At 45.8% G+C, this 17,012-nt stretch overlaps 1 protein-coding gene across 1 annotated transcript; it reads right to left on the reverse strand.

Annotated features, from left to right (window-relative positions):
* Positions 1 to 12,945: 12,945 nt before the first annotated feature.
* LOC132385823 (zinc finger protein 239-like) lies at positions 12,946 to 15,814 on the reverse strand. The gene is made up of 2 exons (XM_059958046.1): positions 15,724 to 15,814; positions 12,946 to 15,043 (listed from the first exon to the last, which is right to left on the reverse strand). Exon 2 carries the CDS (start codon positions 13,532 to 13,534, stop codon positions 12,962 to 12,964), a length of 573 nt encoding a protein of 190 aa, XP_059814029.1. The 5' UTR covers positions 13,535 to 15,043; positions 15,724 to 15,814; the 3' UTR covers positions 12,946 to 12,961.
* Positions 15,815 to 17,012: the final 1,198 nt, after the last annotated feature.

Raw genomic sequence — 17,012 nt, forward strand, 5'->3', positions numbered from 1 at the left:
GCTGGCATTCCAGAGTCGTTCGTTGACTGACATCTGGCGAGTCCAGGACACTGCTTTGCCCTCCCCGGAAACACACTTACTAATGTCCCAGACCTGCCGGTCGATGGGACACACGGCCCCAGATCAGGCGGTGAATGTGAGGAGTTGGGTTCCGGATTGGAGACACTGCGGCCGCCTCCGTCCTGTGCTCAGGACGCGGCTTTATTAATGAAATGAGGCACCGATGGGAGAGAATATTTCACCGCCCTCATTATCTGTCCTCTGAATTTTGACTGAGTCACCGCGTAAATAAACGTGTTGGTGCAGCAGCTGAAATCACTCAGCAAAACCCCGACGTAGATAAAGATCCATTCAGAATCATTGAAACTGAATCCTTTCCCTGAGACCTGATAGTATATGAAATTTACAGCCAGAGTCATCCACAGGAGGATGAAGCTGCCGGAGAGGGTGAAGAGTAAAACCACAGACCTCCTCCTGCTCTCCATCTCCGGGTCACAGCGGTTCTTCCCCTTGCTCTGACCCTTCAGCCCCTTACGGACCCGACTGGCCACTAAAATGTGCCTGACAGTCAGAGCGTTGAGCAGCAAGATCCCAGCGAAAGGAAGGAACGGAGTTAAAACTGTATTAAGCCAGTCATATCCTACCCACTCGGGGTCAGTGAAATAATTGTCTATGGGTTTACAGAACCAAGGTATTTTGTCGATGATCACCAAGGGTTCCCGTGTGAAGTATTGTGGAACGTTCTTCAGACAGAGCAGTACGCCGGTTGTTGTCAGAACCACAGTCGCAGTTTTCCCGGTGCAATATTTTGTTTTCAGCTTCTGGCAGCAAATGGCGAAAAATCGGTCAAAGGTGAAAGTGACGGTGAACCAGACTGAAAAATCTCTGGCTGTGCACCTCAGTACTTCGATAACACTGCACACAGGGGTGATGCTCAGAAAACTCCACGGGAAGTAATGCCCATTGATGCTAATCAAAATGACCTCGGTGACAATGGTCAGTAGATCCGCCGCTGCCATGGCCACCAGGTAGCGAGTGGTGCAGGTAGAGAGGCCGCACTTTCCCCGAAACAAGATCACAATCGCTACTAAATTCACTGTGTGTGGGGGAGGGTTGAAGAAGACGAGGGGGAGGGGAGGAAGGCGAGGAGAGGAGGATGGGAGAGGGGACGGGGGAGAGAGAGTGAGGGAGAAAGAGAGATAACAGACAGAGGGCATTACTGAAACAATTCCTCAAGTTATCGGGTTTCAGCTAGAGATCAGGGGTGCTTGAGACTGTGAACGGCTGCTAATCTTAAGTGAAGAACTGGTCACATTGATTCTGACCTGCCTTCTTCAGTGTGGAGATAAGACAATGTGTGGACTATCGTCGGCGATAAAAGCGATCTCAGGAACGATCGTTGTTAATACCGATTCCAATCACTAACGTGACCGGTTTCACTGATTTAACAGTGACTGACCAGGCCCCTGTAAACTCGGCATCTGATGGGGCTGGGAGGGATACAGAGGGGAGAAACACACACAAAATACTGGAGGGACTAAGCAGGTCAGGCAGCATCCGTGGAATTGAACAAACTTCCGTTTCCGCCGAGACTTTTCTACAGGACGAAACGGTGCAATTTACGGCGCGTCTCAGAGGGAAAACAGGCAGAACTTAGTAACCTGAGGCTGAGCCGCTCCGTTAATGGATCAAATCCACTGAGCAGCTCAATTCGATAACTATCGTCAGCAGATCCGCGGACAGTGGTTCAGATGATCAGACCCAATTAGTAACACGTCCAAAAAGCTGGAGGAACTCAGCAGGTCGGACAGCATCCGTGGAAACAAGTCTCGGCCCGAAGCGTTGACTGCTCGTTTGCACGGATGCAGTCCGACCTGCTGAGTTCATCCAGCTTGTTGTACGCGTTGTTTTGACCCCAGCTGTGTACTTTGTGTTTCCAGACCCAGTTATTGACCGGCAGACAGTGAGATCCGACTGTGACAGACTCCACAGGGAGACATGAAACTGTGAACTTTACAGTGAACAGTGAACTCAGAAACAGTGACCTTTACAATGTAAACCCATCCCAGTCACAGCTTGTGGGGGAGCTGCCTGTCCCCACACTGGGACAACTCCGGACAAGGTGTCATTGAAGGCAAGAACAACGTTCGAGTCGGTCCCGTGAGTTTGATGAGAGACAGGAGTTTAGTTCCGCTTGTCATTAAACATGAAAAATCAGTGTTGAACTGACAGGATCAATATCTCTGACGGATCTTTCGACAATGATCATCAAGTTAGAAGCTCGTCAAATGACCATGAACAGATTCACATAGTTAACACACAGAAATAACGAACATGAATTGCTTTGCTCACTCACCAGGAACTCCAATGACGGCGATGAACACGTACAAAACTTTCTCCACACTTCTGTACCTATAAAGCAATGTAGGCATTTCCTCTGTCCAGTGACCTGACCCCGCTGTGCTGCAGGCGATCTCTCGGAATGAAATGTTAAGGGAGCCCATGCCTGCGGTTTTTAATGCCATTTAGCGACTCCACAGGGACACATTTCAACAGATTTACAAACAACTTTTAAAATGATTTACAAGTAATTACGTCAGGCAGGTGCAATCCCCGTGGTGACAGATTGCGATTAAATAATTAACTAGTGCAATGTGTGGACTGTTTATGTGAATTAGTTTGTCGCAACAAAGGTGACTGAACCTTCAGTGGTTTCTTATCAATTCAATGTGCTCCCACTGTAAATATGTACTTCAATGGAGCCAATTGAGAGACACAGAATATTGAAGTAAATTGTGTCATTTTAGCCTGTAAAATTGTATTGAATCACATACTGCTACCATTCTCCTCGAGAGTATAAACTCTGGGAATTATTTGTGTTTTGGGGACTCTAACGAGGGGGGTCGTTAAGACCATAAGACTATAAAACTAAGCAGCAGAAGTCGGCCATTCGGCCCATCGAGTCTACTCCGCCATTTCATTATGAGCTGATCCAATCTCCCCTTTAGTCCCATTCCCCCGCCTTCTCACCATTACCTTTGATGTCCTGACTACTCAGATACCTATCAATCTCTGCCTTAAGTACACTCAATGACTTGGCCTCCACTGCCGCCCGTGGCAAAAAATTCCACAGATTCATCACCCTCTGGCTATTTTTTTTTTGCATCTCCGTTCTGAATGGGCGCCGTGCAATCCTCAAGTCCTGTCCTCTCGTACAAGAATCTCCCACCATGGGAAACAACTTTACCACATCCACTCTGTCCATGCCTTTCAACATTCGTCACACCTCCAAATCCTCAGAACCCCGAAATACAAACACACCCCCAATGTGTGCCCCACATTATCGGACCTCCAAAATCCGTACGCACCCTGAAATCCGCCGGCATTCCCAAATCTCTGCACACTCTCAAATTCGCACTGACTCCCAAATCCGCGTGCATCTAAGTTAATGTGTGTCCTGAATCCGCATGCATCCCAGTATTAGCTGGCAAACACCCATTCCTGTCCACATTCCCAAATCCCTGTTCATCCACCATATTCTACAAAGCACTCCTAAATCAGTACATAGTCTAAAATCCGTCTGCACCCCCGAATCCTTTGCTCACCCGAACCCGCTGATTCTCCCACATGCACATTAGCTTATCTCAGCGCAGGAATCATTTCAAATAGTTCACAAAAGGGCTGCTTACATTAAAGAACAAGTATAGAGGTCAAACTTCATATCGCGTTTATCCTTAAAGGAAACAACCTTGTGATTCGACACATCTCCAAAGTCAGTGTTCACCCCAAATCCGCCAACACACCCAACTCTGCATATATCTGCAAATCAGTGTACACCCATAAATCTCTGCTGACCGGCAAACCGTCATTCAACTCTCAAATCAGTGTTCACCCCCGAATCCGCCAACACACCCAACTCTGCATATATCTGCAAATCAGTGTACACCCATAAATCTCTGCTGACCGACAAACCCTCATTCAACTCTCAAATCAGTGTGCAACCCCAAAGCAACTGAGACCCAGATCTGGCTCTGTTGTTCATTGTCATCTGTATGTCGTGTGCATTTCTCCAGGTCTGTCAACAAAGAACCAAAAACACAGAGTGGATCTGTTCAGAGTCATGCTTACTTCAAGCAGTAATGTGAAGCATCTCCACCCTCCATGGCGAGAGATCGCTTCTGCTTTGCAGCTTACGAAGTTTGCTGTTCAATACAAATTGTCAGTCTGTGCTTTGGCTGTCATCTGTTCTGCCGGTGGCTGCTCCAGTGCATATCGACCTCCTCTCAGTAACACAGTGAACAGTGATCAATTACATGGTGCCTGTCAAGTACACACTCAGCATATAGCAAACAACTGTGAGATCTTACAGGTTCCATTCTATTACATTACAAAGGTCGAATATATTTCCACATTCCCACCTTTGAGTCAGCAAAATTTTCTTTTCCTAGTCCGCATCAAAGGGTTCCCATTTTCAATATCCTCTCCTCAGTCCCACACACAATTACAAGATGGTGGCTGCCAATATTATAATACCAGTAGCCTTTTCATAATGCAGGGCAGCAGTCCACCATCCCAGACGGCCGACAGCTTCCTGGGAGTTGTAATGATAGAAATGGTCTCCTTCTTCCTTCAGCTTCTCGGTGCCTCACGGATGTGGTCTGTTACGTGAAATATATTCTCCTGGTTCATCCTGTGCGTACGTACAACGGTCTCGGCCAATCAGGACACACGTGGCCCCTTTCCCCATGAAAACAAAGTTCAAGCCATTCGGATTTGCAATCCCACTTTACGAACCGTCACCGATTTCGCCAACAGTTTATAAATTATTTGTTGGGTTTGTTCGAGAGTATAAGTAATTTCAGTAGCTAACTTTTCCAATGCTGCTGCCGTGTTAATGAGATCCGGAGTTGTCTTGCTGATTTCCTTGGAAAGTGTCACCTTCACAGTGTGGTTAAGAATGCATTGAGTTCAAGAGCCGAGAGGTAACGGTACAGCGATATAGCACCCTGGGCAGACTCCACTTGGAGCGCTTTGCTCACCTCATCACAGGAATGATGTGGAAACTATAGAAAGGGTGCAGAGGAGATCCACAAGAATGTTGTCTTGGTTGAGGAGCATGGCTTAGAGAATAGGTTGAGTGAACTTGGCCTTTTCTCCTTAGAGCGACGGAAGATGAGAGGTAACCTGATAGATGTGCATAATGTGATGAGAGACGTTGATCGTGTGGACAGTCAGAGGCTTTTTCCCAGGGTTGAAATGGCTACCAGTAGAGGCCATAGTTTTAAGGTGCTTGGAATTAGATACGGAGGAAATGTCAGGGGTAAGTTTTTTTTTTACACAGTGAGCGGTGAGTACGTGGAATAAGATGCCAGCGATGCTGGTGGAGACGGATACAATAGGGTCTTTTAAAAGACTGATGGATAGATGCATGGAGCTAGGGGTAACGGGGATTAATTTATAAAGTCCATGTTCGGAATAGCATTATGGGCCGAAGAGCCTACAATGTGCTGAAGGTTTTCTATATTTCTACGTTTCTATGAAGACATCACCAAGTCTTTTTAAGCTTGGTTAACATTGTTCTGTTGGGACCTATCATTCTCTACAGCTCTCGTTTTCAAATTTATATCTTCATCCAGACAAAGTGACATTCTGATATACTGATAAGGGAATGAAAGGGGTCGATGTTTCCAAGTCCCATCAGCCCTGAAGAGAAACCAAACATATCCTGGTCTGCGGACCTGGACCAGTTAAAGTAACAGTTTATCTGTATTTCATTGAAGATCACAGTTAAACGGGACACATCCATTTCTACATGTGCCAGGACACCCATACAAACTCAGCAGCTTGAACGTTTGTGGCGAACACAACCGTCCGGGAAAGGACAAGAGCTAATCCAGCCGACACCATTCGGTCTCTCAGTGGTTTTATCTTTTCCCCGTCGTCAAGCAGCTTCTTGCAGTGAGAGGCGTGAATCCACGACGGCCTTTCTCTCCCCATGATTAGTGACCAGCAATACCGGAAATGGTACTTCAAACCGAGGCTCCAAACACACCCCTCTTTTAAATGTCCGCACCACCACTTAGTCACCGGTTCACTGTAGTAGCATTTGAAGGTCTCTGCAGATTGCTGGGCCTCTTTTACCTGTTGATGATATTTAGTGATTTTTTTTAAGGAGATACAATAATTGAACATGCTTTCATTCAAGTGGTGTACATGCACTTGTTAATTCCTGATGGCGCATCAGACGGCAGTCCCGTTGTGGGGACAGGCCTATAGTTCCATTGGCAGTGGCTTCTGTAGTCATAGGAACAAAATGTAGCTCCTATTTCCACTTCAGTCTCATTTCCTCACGAACCTTCCTATGTATATTCTTAATGATTCCGTTCATATTTTCGACTCGTGCCGCTGACTGTGGATGGGAGCTACAATGGAAATTTGCATCCATCTTCACTGACTTTACCGGTGAAATGAGTACCGTTTCCAGGGGATCCCAGATCGCGGGTTACTTCCTTTAACAAACATTTCGTCACTGTAGCCGCATCAATTTTTTCTACAAACAAATGCTTCAGCCCATCGTGAGAACACATAAATAATGTCTAATACATTCTTATACACAAAGTGAGAGATGTCATCAGCACCAACTGCCTCTGACACCACAAGGGTGGGCCTAACAATCAATGCACAATCTAAAATCCCTTGTCTACAATATCAGATATCATTCTTAGAAAGTGTTTTAGTTCACTATAAGTCGATCGCTTCGGGCTTTAACAAAAGTCTTAATCAATGACCTTCTGTCCTGGGATAGGGTATATCTTAGATACGTAACTTTTGGTTGTAGAAACTAATTTCTGCTTTCATACTTTTTTGAACTTTCGTAGCTAGCTTATGTAGAAGATAAAGGGAGCCCTGATTGCAAGTTCCCTTACTTGGGGTGGCCAACAGGGGTCAACTACGAACTGCATTAGAGTGGTGCCATACAGAAAATTCTTCACCTATTTTCCGTTTGCAATTTACATGAGAAAACATTGATTCCTTCAAAACTGTTTTCCAAGAAATCACAAACTCAGAACCAAGATGTCAAAAGTCTTGAACATCATTTCTGTTCTATAAAAGAAAAATATCTTGTTAGTTAAGCAATTTTTAGGATTACTCTCAAATTATTCCAGTCTTAATAAAATTGTTAATTTCAAATTCCCAAACATAACGGTACACCAATAAGTATTATTCTCCTGAAATTTAGGCATCTCATATCTGGAATACAGATGCAGGGATTTCTATCGGCTCAACCAGGATTTCACATTGCCAGTGTGGAATTCGGGTGTCTTTAATATCAATTACATGGAAAAAAAAATAAGGAAACACAAGGAAACACACACACACACACACACACACACACACAGAGAAACACATACAGACACAGACACACATACACACACAAGACAGTACAAAAATCCATGTTGGCATCATTCTTTCATTCCTTCATTTCATTTCATGTATTATCAGAATATGTATGCAGTACACAATCCTGTGATTCTTCCTCTCCAGATAGACTGGAAACCAAGAAAAAGAAGAACGTCAACACGATCAACAACTCCCCTTCCGGACGAAATGCACTGAAACAAATAAAAACGCAACAGAAACATTGTCCCCAATCCCACAGCTGTTTCGTTCCACAAAATAATTGCAAAACTTAAAATAAACAGTGCATTTTCACACACGTTACAAAGAAACGTGGGGGTGGGGGTGGATACAGCTGCGTGGGGCCCTGACACAAAAATGCATTTTAAACACAAAAGTGAATTCAGGTCAAAATAACATATTTACTTTGATCATCTTATTTTTTTTGTCTTTCGAAGCCCAAGTCACACGCCTCCTGCCACGTCCTCACTTAGCATACAGCAAAGCACTCTGGGATAATGCAGGGTCTAGTTAGCACATTACAAGAATAAATACATTAAAAAATCTCAAAGTTTCGAATGTATTTCAACGGTATTCCCACACTTATGAGTGTCACGTAAATTCATTTATAATAACTGCATCTTCTGTTTCCCAATGTGTTGCATTGAATGTAGCCATGTTTAGGGTGGTTCGAGACTCTCCTGCATTATGAACCATATATATGGATATCTCGGCCCTTCTAGTCCGTGCCGACGCTTACACCTACCTAGTTCCACTGGCCCGCACTCAGCCCATAACCCTCCATTCCTTTCCTGTCCATATACCTATCCAACTTTACTTTAAATGACAATACCGAACCTGCTTCTACCACTTCTACTGGACGCTCATTCCACACAGCTACCACTCTCTGAGTAAAGAAATTCCCCCTCGTGTTACCCTTAAACTTTTGTCCCCGAACTCTCAAATCATGTCCTCTTGTTTGAATCTCCCCTACTCTAAGTGGATAAAGCCTATCCTCGTCAACTCTATCTATCCCCCTCATAATTTTAAATACCTCTATCAAGTCCCCCCTCAAACCTCTATGCTCCAAAGAATAAAGACCTAACTTGTTCAACCTTTCCGTGTAAATTAGGTGCTGAAACCCAGGTAACATTCTAGTAAATCTTCTCTGTACTCTCTCTATTTTGTTGATATCTTTCCTATAATTTGGTGACCAGAACTGTACACAATATTCCAAATTGGACCTTACTAATGGCTCCTACAATTTTAACATTACATCCCAACTCCTATACTCAATGGTTTGATTTATAAAGGCCAGCATACCAAAAGCTTTCTTCACCACCTCATCCACGTGCGATTCCACCTTCAGCGAACTATGCACCATTATTCCTAGATCACTGTGTTCTACTGCATTCCTCAATGCCCTGCCATTTATCATGTATGTCCTATCTGGATTATTCCTACAAAAATGTAGGACCTCACACTTATCAGCATTAAACTCCATCTGCCATCGTTCAGCCCACTCTTCTAACTGACCGAAATCCCACTGCAAGCTTTGAAGCAAGCTTTGCACAACGCCATCTACCTTAGCATCATCTGCAAGAAATTTTATGGGGCGGATTCCTACTTTAGTTTCAACAAGGGCTCCAGCTGCACCATCCGACCATGTGGTGAACGCACATGTAACTTGGAGACCCCCTGGGTAACTCTGGATTCAAGTCGTGGCTTATCATCAGCACCATGGGCATTCTACTATAGGGAACACAGTTGATCTTCTCGGGGCAATAGACCATCGTTACATGCTGACAAGTCCCAACCCTCTTGAGTTTTTAATGCAATCAATGCCAAAATAAACTTTGTGTCCAGAATTGCATCATTTCTTTGTCGATCCAGAATTCATAACAGGGGGAACGTAGATATTCCAACCACGTCGTTGACTACCCAGCCGTTAGGTGGCGTTGTTGAGCTCATCCGGATTGGCCACCCCCACCCCCGTCTCCCTTCATTCTGCCACTGCAAACTTCGTTCTGTTATAGGGTCGTTTTCGAACCCTGTTTCCCCTTATCCTCCTCAGTACCTTTCTCCCTTACTCACTCTTCCCTCATTCACATCATCCTTCTGAGACGGGTTAGCTTCCCTTCCTCCGTTTCATATAAACCGTGAGTTATCCTCTGCTGAATGGATTGGGAAAGTTTCCGAGAATCATCTCTCATTCACAGCTCCAGCACTCAAATGGGCCACGTCAAAAGGGACAGAATACCGTGTCACACCCGCCCCACACCTGTCTCTGTGTTGCTGTCTATGCTGGGCCTTGATGAAAAGAGCAAGAAGCAAGCAGCTGGCAGGATGGGGGAGGGAGCAGAAAGAGCCCCTTACTGGGTATGGAGCTGGAGAGGGGGGGTTGAGCTGGAGGTCAGGAACAGATGGACAGTGAGTTGGCCCTCACTTCTGATCCACCAGCTGGACAGTGTAGTGGTTAAGGGTTGAAACACTCTGAGAAGGTTGGGCATTACCTGACCATATCTGCCCCTGGACAAAGGCTACGATTACCTCATCAGGTGACTGAAGAGTGCAACCCGCTGTGTGATACAAGCGTCTCTTCATACGTTAAATCACCCCAATCTGCATCACCATCATCGTCAGTCCTCGCACGTATCACTCCTCTCCGAGCTGAGAGTTCACTTTGCAGATTTTCCATCTGTTTTAAACACTTGCGATCAGCGCAGCCTTTCTTCTCAGCTGCCGATTTCTTCATGACATTCACAACGGCCGTAAATCCCGACCCTGACTTTTCATTTCTCTAATTCTGTATCCGCCTGTTTATACTCCTCTTCAGTTTTCTCATTTTCCCTTGTTAACGCTTCACACGGAGCCTGAAACTGACTCATGTGGATCAAATTGACCTGATCCTGCTCCGTCACAATTTCTAACTCTTCCCTACACTTACACAATTCCTCTGCCAGTTTCAGTATTTTCTCTCTTCACTTCTGTTACATCATCCAACAAACATTCCATCATAACAATTTTAATCCCTTTTAATTTCTTTAATTTATTTTCACTAAGTATTTTCCACAATTCTTCCTCCAGAGTCCCAGACGCTTGGCTGTCAAACTTTTCAAACCACGCCTCATAATCTGACCATTTCCTTAATAATTAACCATGAAAGTAATCTCTGAAATCCTCTGAATCCCTGGGTTCTGCCTGTCCTTTCCCTTTCACAGTTTAATATCCTAACCTACTGTGTGGTTCAACTCGTCACCAGGGTCCCAGACCAGTTTTCTTTCTTTTTGAGTGCACCCCAAGGCGCGAAAATATGTTCACCGTTCATCAACTGAGGTCAGTTTGGAAACTCACCAGGCAACTCGTAATTAATCACAGCTCGCATTTTATTTTTCATCCACAAACAACAAAGTAACTATGTTGACCCCAGGCTAACAACTTAAAACATGAATTCCACTGCTCCTTCTGTACTAATACACAACCAGAGCACTTCTGTCATTCACAACACTGAAACAGGGGATCCCTCTGTATCCAAATGATCCATCATTTGTTCTCCAGTCCCTTCCTTGGGGATACTTCCTTGTGATAGTTAGTCTCAGGAGTTATTATACCTTTGCATTTGAAACTCTTTACTTGTTTTGAAACAAGCATGATTTGAAACATTTGAAACAACTCTTATCAGTTCAGAGGACGCATCTCATTCTTGTTGGCTGAGGTCCATCAGGCTGATGACTAACAGATTTCCATTGGATGTAGTCCAAGGGCTAAACAACTTCATGCCAAAGGTAATTTCTTTTGTTCTCCTCCACTATGGTTCCAAACAGACAAACTGTGTCGCTCAGACTCTCAGCTGAAATATCGAGATTCCTTCTGCAGAACTGCCACTGTACGTAATACACACCTTATCTCAGAGTGACTTCAGGTTCAGAGATAACGAGATTACTTCTGCAAACCTGACAGTGTACATAATGCACAGATTATGTGAGAGTGATTTCAGGCTTACAATGGGAATACCTATAACTTCTTGTGTAAAGTTGATCTAATCAGGTTATCCCACAGCAATCAGTTCACAGAATGGGGGTTACAGAGCAGCTTCACAAAATGGCAGCCTCTATTCCTTCGACCTCATGGCAAAAACACAGACAATTGAACACTCTACTTCCACTGTCATTGACCCATTCACGTTCGATGTTTTCTTGCATATGTTAATTCATTCAGACAGTGGTGTATTTTGGTGCAGAGCAGTCAGGATGGGATGCTCCTCCAGTCAGATGTGGGAACTCTGGACATCGGACAGTTTTCCGATGACTATTTGCAGTAAGTGCACCCAATCACAGCGCCGGACTGACTGGTTCAGAGAGTTGGATGTACTCAGGATCATTCGGGAGCCTGAAGATACTATCAATGAAACATCTGAAGAGGTGGCCACACCCAGGGTACAAGCTTCGGACAGGAGAAGCGTGACCACCAGCAGAGGTAAGGGTCATTAGGAAGACAGTGCAGGGCTGTCCTGTGGGCATTCTCCTCAGCAGAACACCTTGTTGGATACTGCTGGGTGGGTGGGGAGTTGATCCGTTGGGGCATGAAAACAACATGGTAGCACTGTCATGGTAGCACATGGGCTGATAGCACTGTCCACTCTGAAGCTTAATAGGGAAGTGTACATTTTGGCCTTGTGGCAGTTATAGGAGATTATAGTCAGGGGAGAGAAAGGAGATTCTGTTGATTTAAATTAGAACTGATTTCTGCGTCACAGATCCAAACCATTAAACTCCAGTCCCATTAAACGGGAACATTAGCCGAGAATTACCTCCCACGCCCAGTGACCAGAGGGCAGAACTGGGTTTGATAAACAGCAGCAGTAATTGCCGAGTTCGGCACCAACATTCACTTTTGAACTTGATTCAGCAACTGTGATGGTGAAATATCCAGCCTGTAGCCTGTCGCCTGTTTAAACAGTTTCCCCAGTGTGAACTCGGTAGTGCGTCACAAGGTGGGATGACTGAGAGAATCCCTTCCCACAGTCTGAGCAGGAGAATGGCCTTTCTCCAGTGTGGACTCGTCGGTGTGTCTGTAAGTCGGATGACTGACTGAATCTCTTTCCACAATCAGTACAGGCGTACGGTCTCTCCCCAGTGTGAATACGCTGATGTATCATCAGTTGAGATGACTGAATAAATCCCCTTCCACAGTCTGAGCAGGTGAACGGTCTCTCCCCAGTGTGGACTCGTTGATGCACCTTCAGCTGAGATGACCGAATAAACCCTTTCCCACAGACTGAGCAGATGAACAGCCTCTCCCCAGTGTGAATTCGCTGATGTGTCTTCAGTTCAACTGACCGAGTAAATGCCTTCCCACAGTCTGAGCAGGTGAACGGCCTCTCTCCAGTGTGGACTCGCTGGTGCACCTGCAGGTCAGATAAATGAATAAATCTCTTCCCACATTCAGAGCAGGAAAATGGCCTCTCCCCAGTGTGAATCGGTTGATGTACCATCACTTGAGATGACCGAGTAAATGCCTTCCCACAGTCTGAACAGGTGAACGGCCTCTCTCCAGTATGAACTCACTGGTGGGCCTGTAGCCTGGATGAGTCAGTGAATTTCTTCCCACAGTCTGAGCAGGTGAACGGCCTCTCCCCAGTGTGAATTCTCTGATGCACCTTCAGTACAGATGAATGAGTGAATCCTTTCCCACAGACTGAGCAGCTGAACGGTCTCTCCCCAGTGTGAATTCGCTGATGTTCCTTCAGTACAGAAGACTGAGTGAATCCTTTCCCACAGACTGAGCAGGTGAACGGCCTCTCCCCAGTGTGAACTCGCTGATGTACCTTCAGTTGAGATGACCGAATAAACCCTTTCCCACAGTCTGAACAGGTGAATGGCCTCTCCCCAGTGTGAGTTCGCTGATGTATCTTCAGTTCAGATGACCAAGTGAATCCCTTCCCACAGTCTGAGCAGGCGAATGGCTTCTCCCCAGTGTGAAGTGACTGGTGTCTCCGCAGTTGCGATGACTGAGTGAATCCCTTCCCACAGTCTGAGCAGGTGAACGGCTTCTCACCAGTGTGAACTCGCTGGTGTGTCAGTAGGCTGGATGACCGAGGGAATCCCTTCCCACAATCAGCGCAGGTGAACGACATCTTATCAGTGTGAACTCGCTGTTGTGCATGCAGGTGAGATGAGTGAGTGTAGAGTGAATCCCTTCCCACAGTTCTTTGTCAATTCATAAATCAAATATCAGATGTAGTAAACCCCTTGCACAATCAATGTAGTTGAAGAACTGATCTCCAGTGAACAAATGCTGGTGTGTTCTCAGCTCCCCGGTTCCAGTGGATTTCAGTGAGTTACAACAGAAAACTTCATTTCAGACACAAAGCACTTTTCCAGCTGTGATGACAAAATTCTTCATCTCCAAGGATCAACAGTGGTACATTGTTAAGTATCTAGTAACTCCTTAAATATCTGGGCAGAGACAGCAAACTGACATGTTGTTCTGTTTAAAATTCCCGTACACAATTTTTGTCATTTCTAACCTGTAAAAAAGATTTACAAAAGACATCAATGAGTGAAAGTCATCATTCAGAGAAGTGTATGGTCATCCACTTTGTTAGAGGCAATGAGAGTGCAGACTGTTTTCTCAATAGAGAGGAAATAATGTTGAAGAGTAGGAGAATATAAAAGCAAGGATGTGATGTTGAGTATTTATAAAGTGTGGCCTCACTTGGACTGTTGAGAGCAGATTCAGGCCCCTTAAGTAGAACAGATGTACTTACATTGCAGAGCGTTCAAAGGAAATTTACAAAAATATTTCAGGATTTATAAGGTTTGTCTGATGAAGAACATTTGATGGCTCGGGGCCTCTACTCACTGGAGTTCAGAAAAATGGGGCCCTCATTGAAATCTATCGAACATTGAAAAGTCTCGATAGAGTGGATGTGGAGAGTATGTTGACAAGAGTGGGGGAGTCGAAAACCAGTGGACGCAGCATCAAAATCGAGCTTTGTTCTTTCAGAATGGAGATGAGGAGGAATTTCTTTAACCGGAGCGTGGTGACTCTGTGGGATTTGCTGCTATGAGTTGCTCTGGAGTCCAAGTAATTGGGTCTATTTTTGGGAAGAGGGTGATGGATTCTTGATTAGTCAGGGCAGGAAGGGATATGGGGAGAAGGCAGGAAAGTGCGGCTGAGATGGAAATGGATCAGCTGTAATGAAATGGTGGAGCAGACTCGATGGGCCAAACGACCTCATTCTGCTCCTGTATCTGATTAATTTTCACAGCCGATATATTATGAGATAATTTTAATCTCCTTTCTGAACTCTGACATCACACTGTTACAGCGAGGATCAACCCAAGTTGGGGGAAAAACTCTCCTTCCAACTGCTCATGATGCCGGCAACTGATCTGTCCATCTAATTCCCCAACAGATTTCCTGTCTGTGTGAGAATGGGAATTTCAATCTGTGACTTAGCTCAGGCTGATTCCTTCCATTAGTATTATTCTCTGTCCCATATTATTCCGAGCTGCGCAGTAACTGAAATGTTCCCACACAGACAGCCTTTGCTGCTGCACAGCTGGTGTTTTGTTGATGCCGTGCTGTTTTCATGATGTTCAAACATTTAACTTTCCGACAAATGGTCGGTCCATACATTCTGAGAAAAATAAATTAGAGAAAACATTGGTATTATTTCAAGTTCTGGTCGTGTACGACAGCACTACAAAGAGCATGTGATGTTACATGGCAAACCCTGGAGAGTTTCAAATTACTCTGCCCCTCCGCACAGGTGATTGACGGTGGAGAGCCCATCAGAGGCAATGCCAATGAACATGATGGGGAGGGCAGTCCTTGTTCTCATTGGAGTGTGGCATATTTGTGATGAGAACGCTGCAGGTCACTTGTTACTCAGGCCAAAGGTAATTGGTATCATTATGTACCCAAAGCGAATGGTACTAAACATGTTCTCACAGGTAGAAAGGTCCAGAGCAAGATGGAACAAAGGTGATTTTCACAAGGACTAAAGCTGATGTAAGGATTTTGTTTCCTTATTTTCATACAGTAAAAATTGACAGTTTCATTGACTGGAAGGTCAGCTCCTCAGTGCTCGGTGGTGCCCGAGTGATCCATCCACTCCCCTTCCCTCCCCCTGCGATTCCAAATACGGCCTACGGACTAACGGGGAAAACGCTGGCCCTGTCATCAATGGCTGCCTCATTACCCAGAAACCTACACGAAGAAGAGACCCATCTATCCGCCACGGCTCCAGCGTCTGCGCTCCTCAGCAGCAAATTCCCCGGAGCCCCCGTAGAGAGAGGGGTAAGCACTTGGACTGACCCGGGGTGCAGAGGAAAGGTGTGGCCGGTCGCGGTTCGGACGCCGCTACCGATAATAATCCGCCCGGATCCCCGCTCCAACCTGCCGCCGAGTCTCCGAGCCTTTTGTGCATCGTGCGCACGCGCGAAACTCACCGCGACCTTACGCATGCGCATGTGATCGCCTGGTCGCTGATGGCGATTTCTGGAACTGACAGGAGAAAGTCTGCAAATGCTGGAAATCCAAAGCGACTCACACAAAACGCTGCAGGAACGCAGCACCTCAGGCAGCATCTGTAGAAAATTATAAACAGACGGCGTTTTTTGGCAGAAAGCCTTCTGCAGGGCAGAGAAGCACGGGGGAAGATGCCAGAATAAAAATGTGGTGGGGGAGGGGAAGAGGCGAGCTGGAATTTGATGCCGGGTGGGTGGGGAAGGTCAAGAAAGGGTGGGCTGGAGAATAAAGAATCTTATAGGAAGGAGAGTGGACCAGAGAGAGGGCAGGAGGAGGGTCCCGGGAGGAGTGTAGGAAGGTGAGAAGTACAAGGTCAGAGTGGGGCATAGAGGAGGGTGACGGTAATTTGTTCTCCTGAGTTGAAATCGATGTTCATGCCATCAGATTGGAGGGTACCCAGACAGAATATAATGTGTTGCTCCTCCACGGGGAGAGGAGCTCATCTTGGCACAAGAGGAGTCCACGGATCGACACGGCGGAACAGGACTGGGAATGAAGAATTAAAATGCTTGCTGACTGGTAAGTCAGACTTGTGGAGGATGGTGCGAAGTTGCTCCTAATTGATGACTGCACCCTCAGGGTGGCGGAGCAACAACTTATATTCTGCCTTGGTACGAGTGCACCAGTCTTGTCTGTTTGAATCCAGAGCCCAAGAAAAGCTCCCTTTCGTGTCTCAGTGGTCTTTGACCCCCTGAAGAACTGTTTCTGAGTGACAGCTAAGATCCACCTGCAATTCCTCGGCCCACTTTCCCAACTGGTCTCGATCCCACTGGAACCTTAGACAACCCTCACTTTCTCCACACACCGGTTTAGGTGACATCCACAACCTCACTAATTGTTTGATCTGCATTCTCCAAATAATTAACACATATCATTGCCCAGTTGTAAGCGGATGAATTTACTTTCTCTTTCATTTCCAAGGGGGACGAGACTGCCTGGATCCGGGGTGGGGGGGGGTGGGGTGCAGGGAAACACGGGCTTTCAGTGTCTGAGCCGGTGAGGAAGCCGTAAGTGGCCAGTCCACAAGACAAGACAGCAGATCCCCTCGGCAATCAAACCGACCCTCATCAGGCCTG

The sequence above is a fragment of the Hypanus sabinus genome, assembly GCF_030144855.1.
Source record: "Hypanus sabinus isolate sHypSab1 chromosome X2 unlocalized genomic scaffold, sHypSab1.hap1 SUPER_X2_unloc_24, whole genome shotgun sequence".
Lineage (NCBI taxonomy): Eukaryota > Metazoa > Chordata > Chondrichthyes > Myliobatiformes > Dasyatidae > Hypanus > Hypanus sabinus.

Coding starts and splice junctions, on each gene's coding strand:
- LOC132385823 (XM_059958046.1), bottom strand. CDS start 13,534: ATGTCGTTCACCTGCGCTGATTGTGGGAAGGGATTCCCTCGGTCATCC.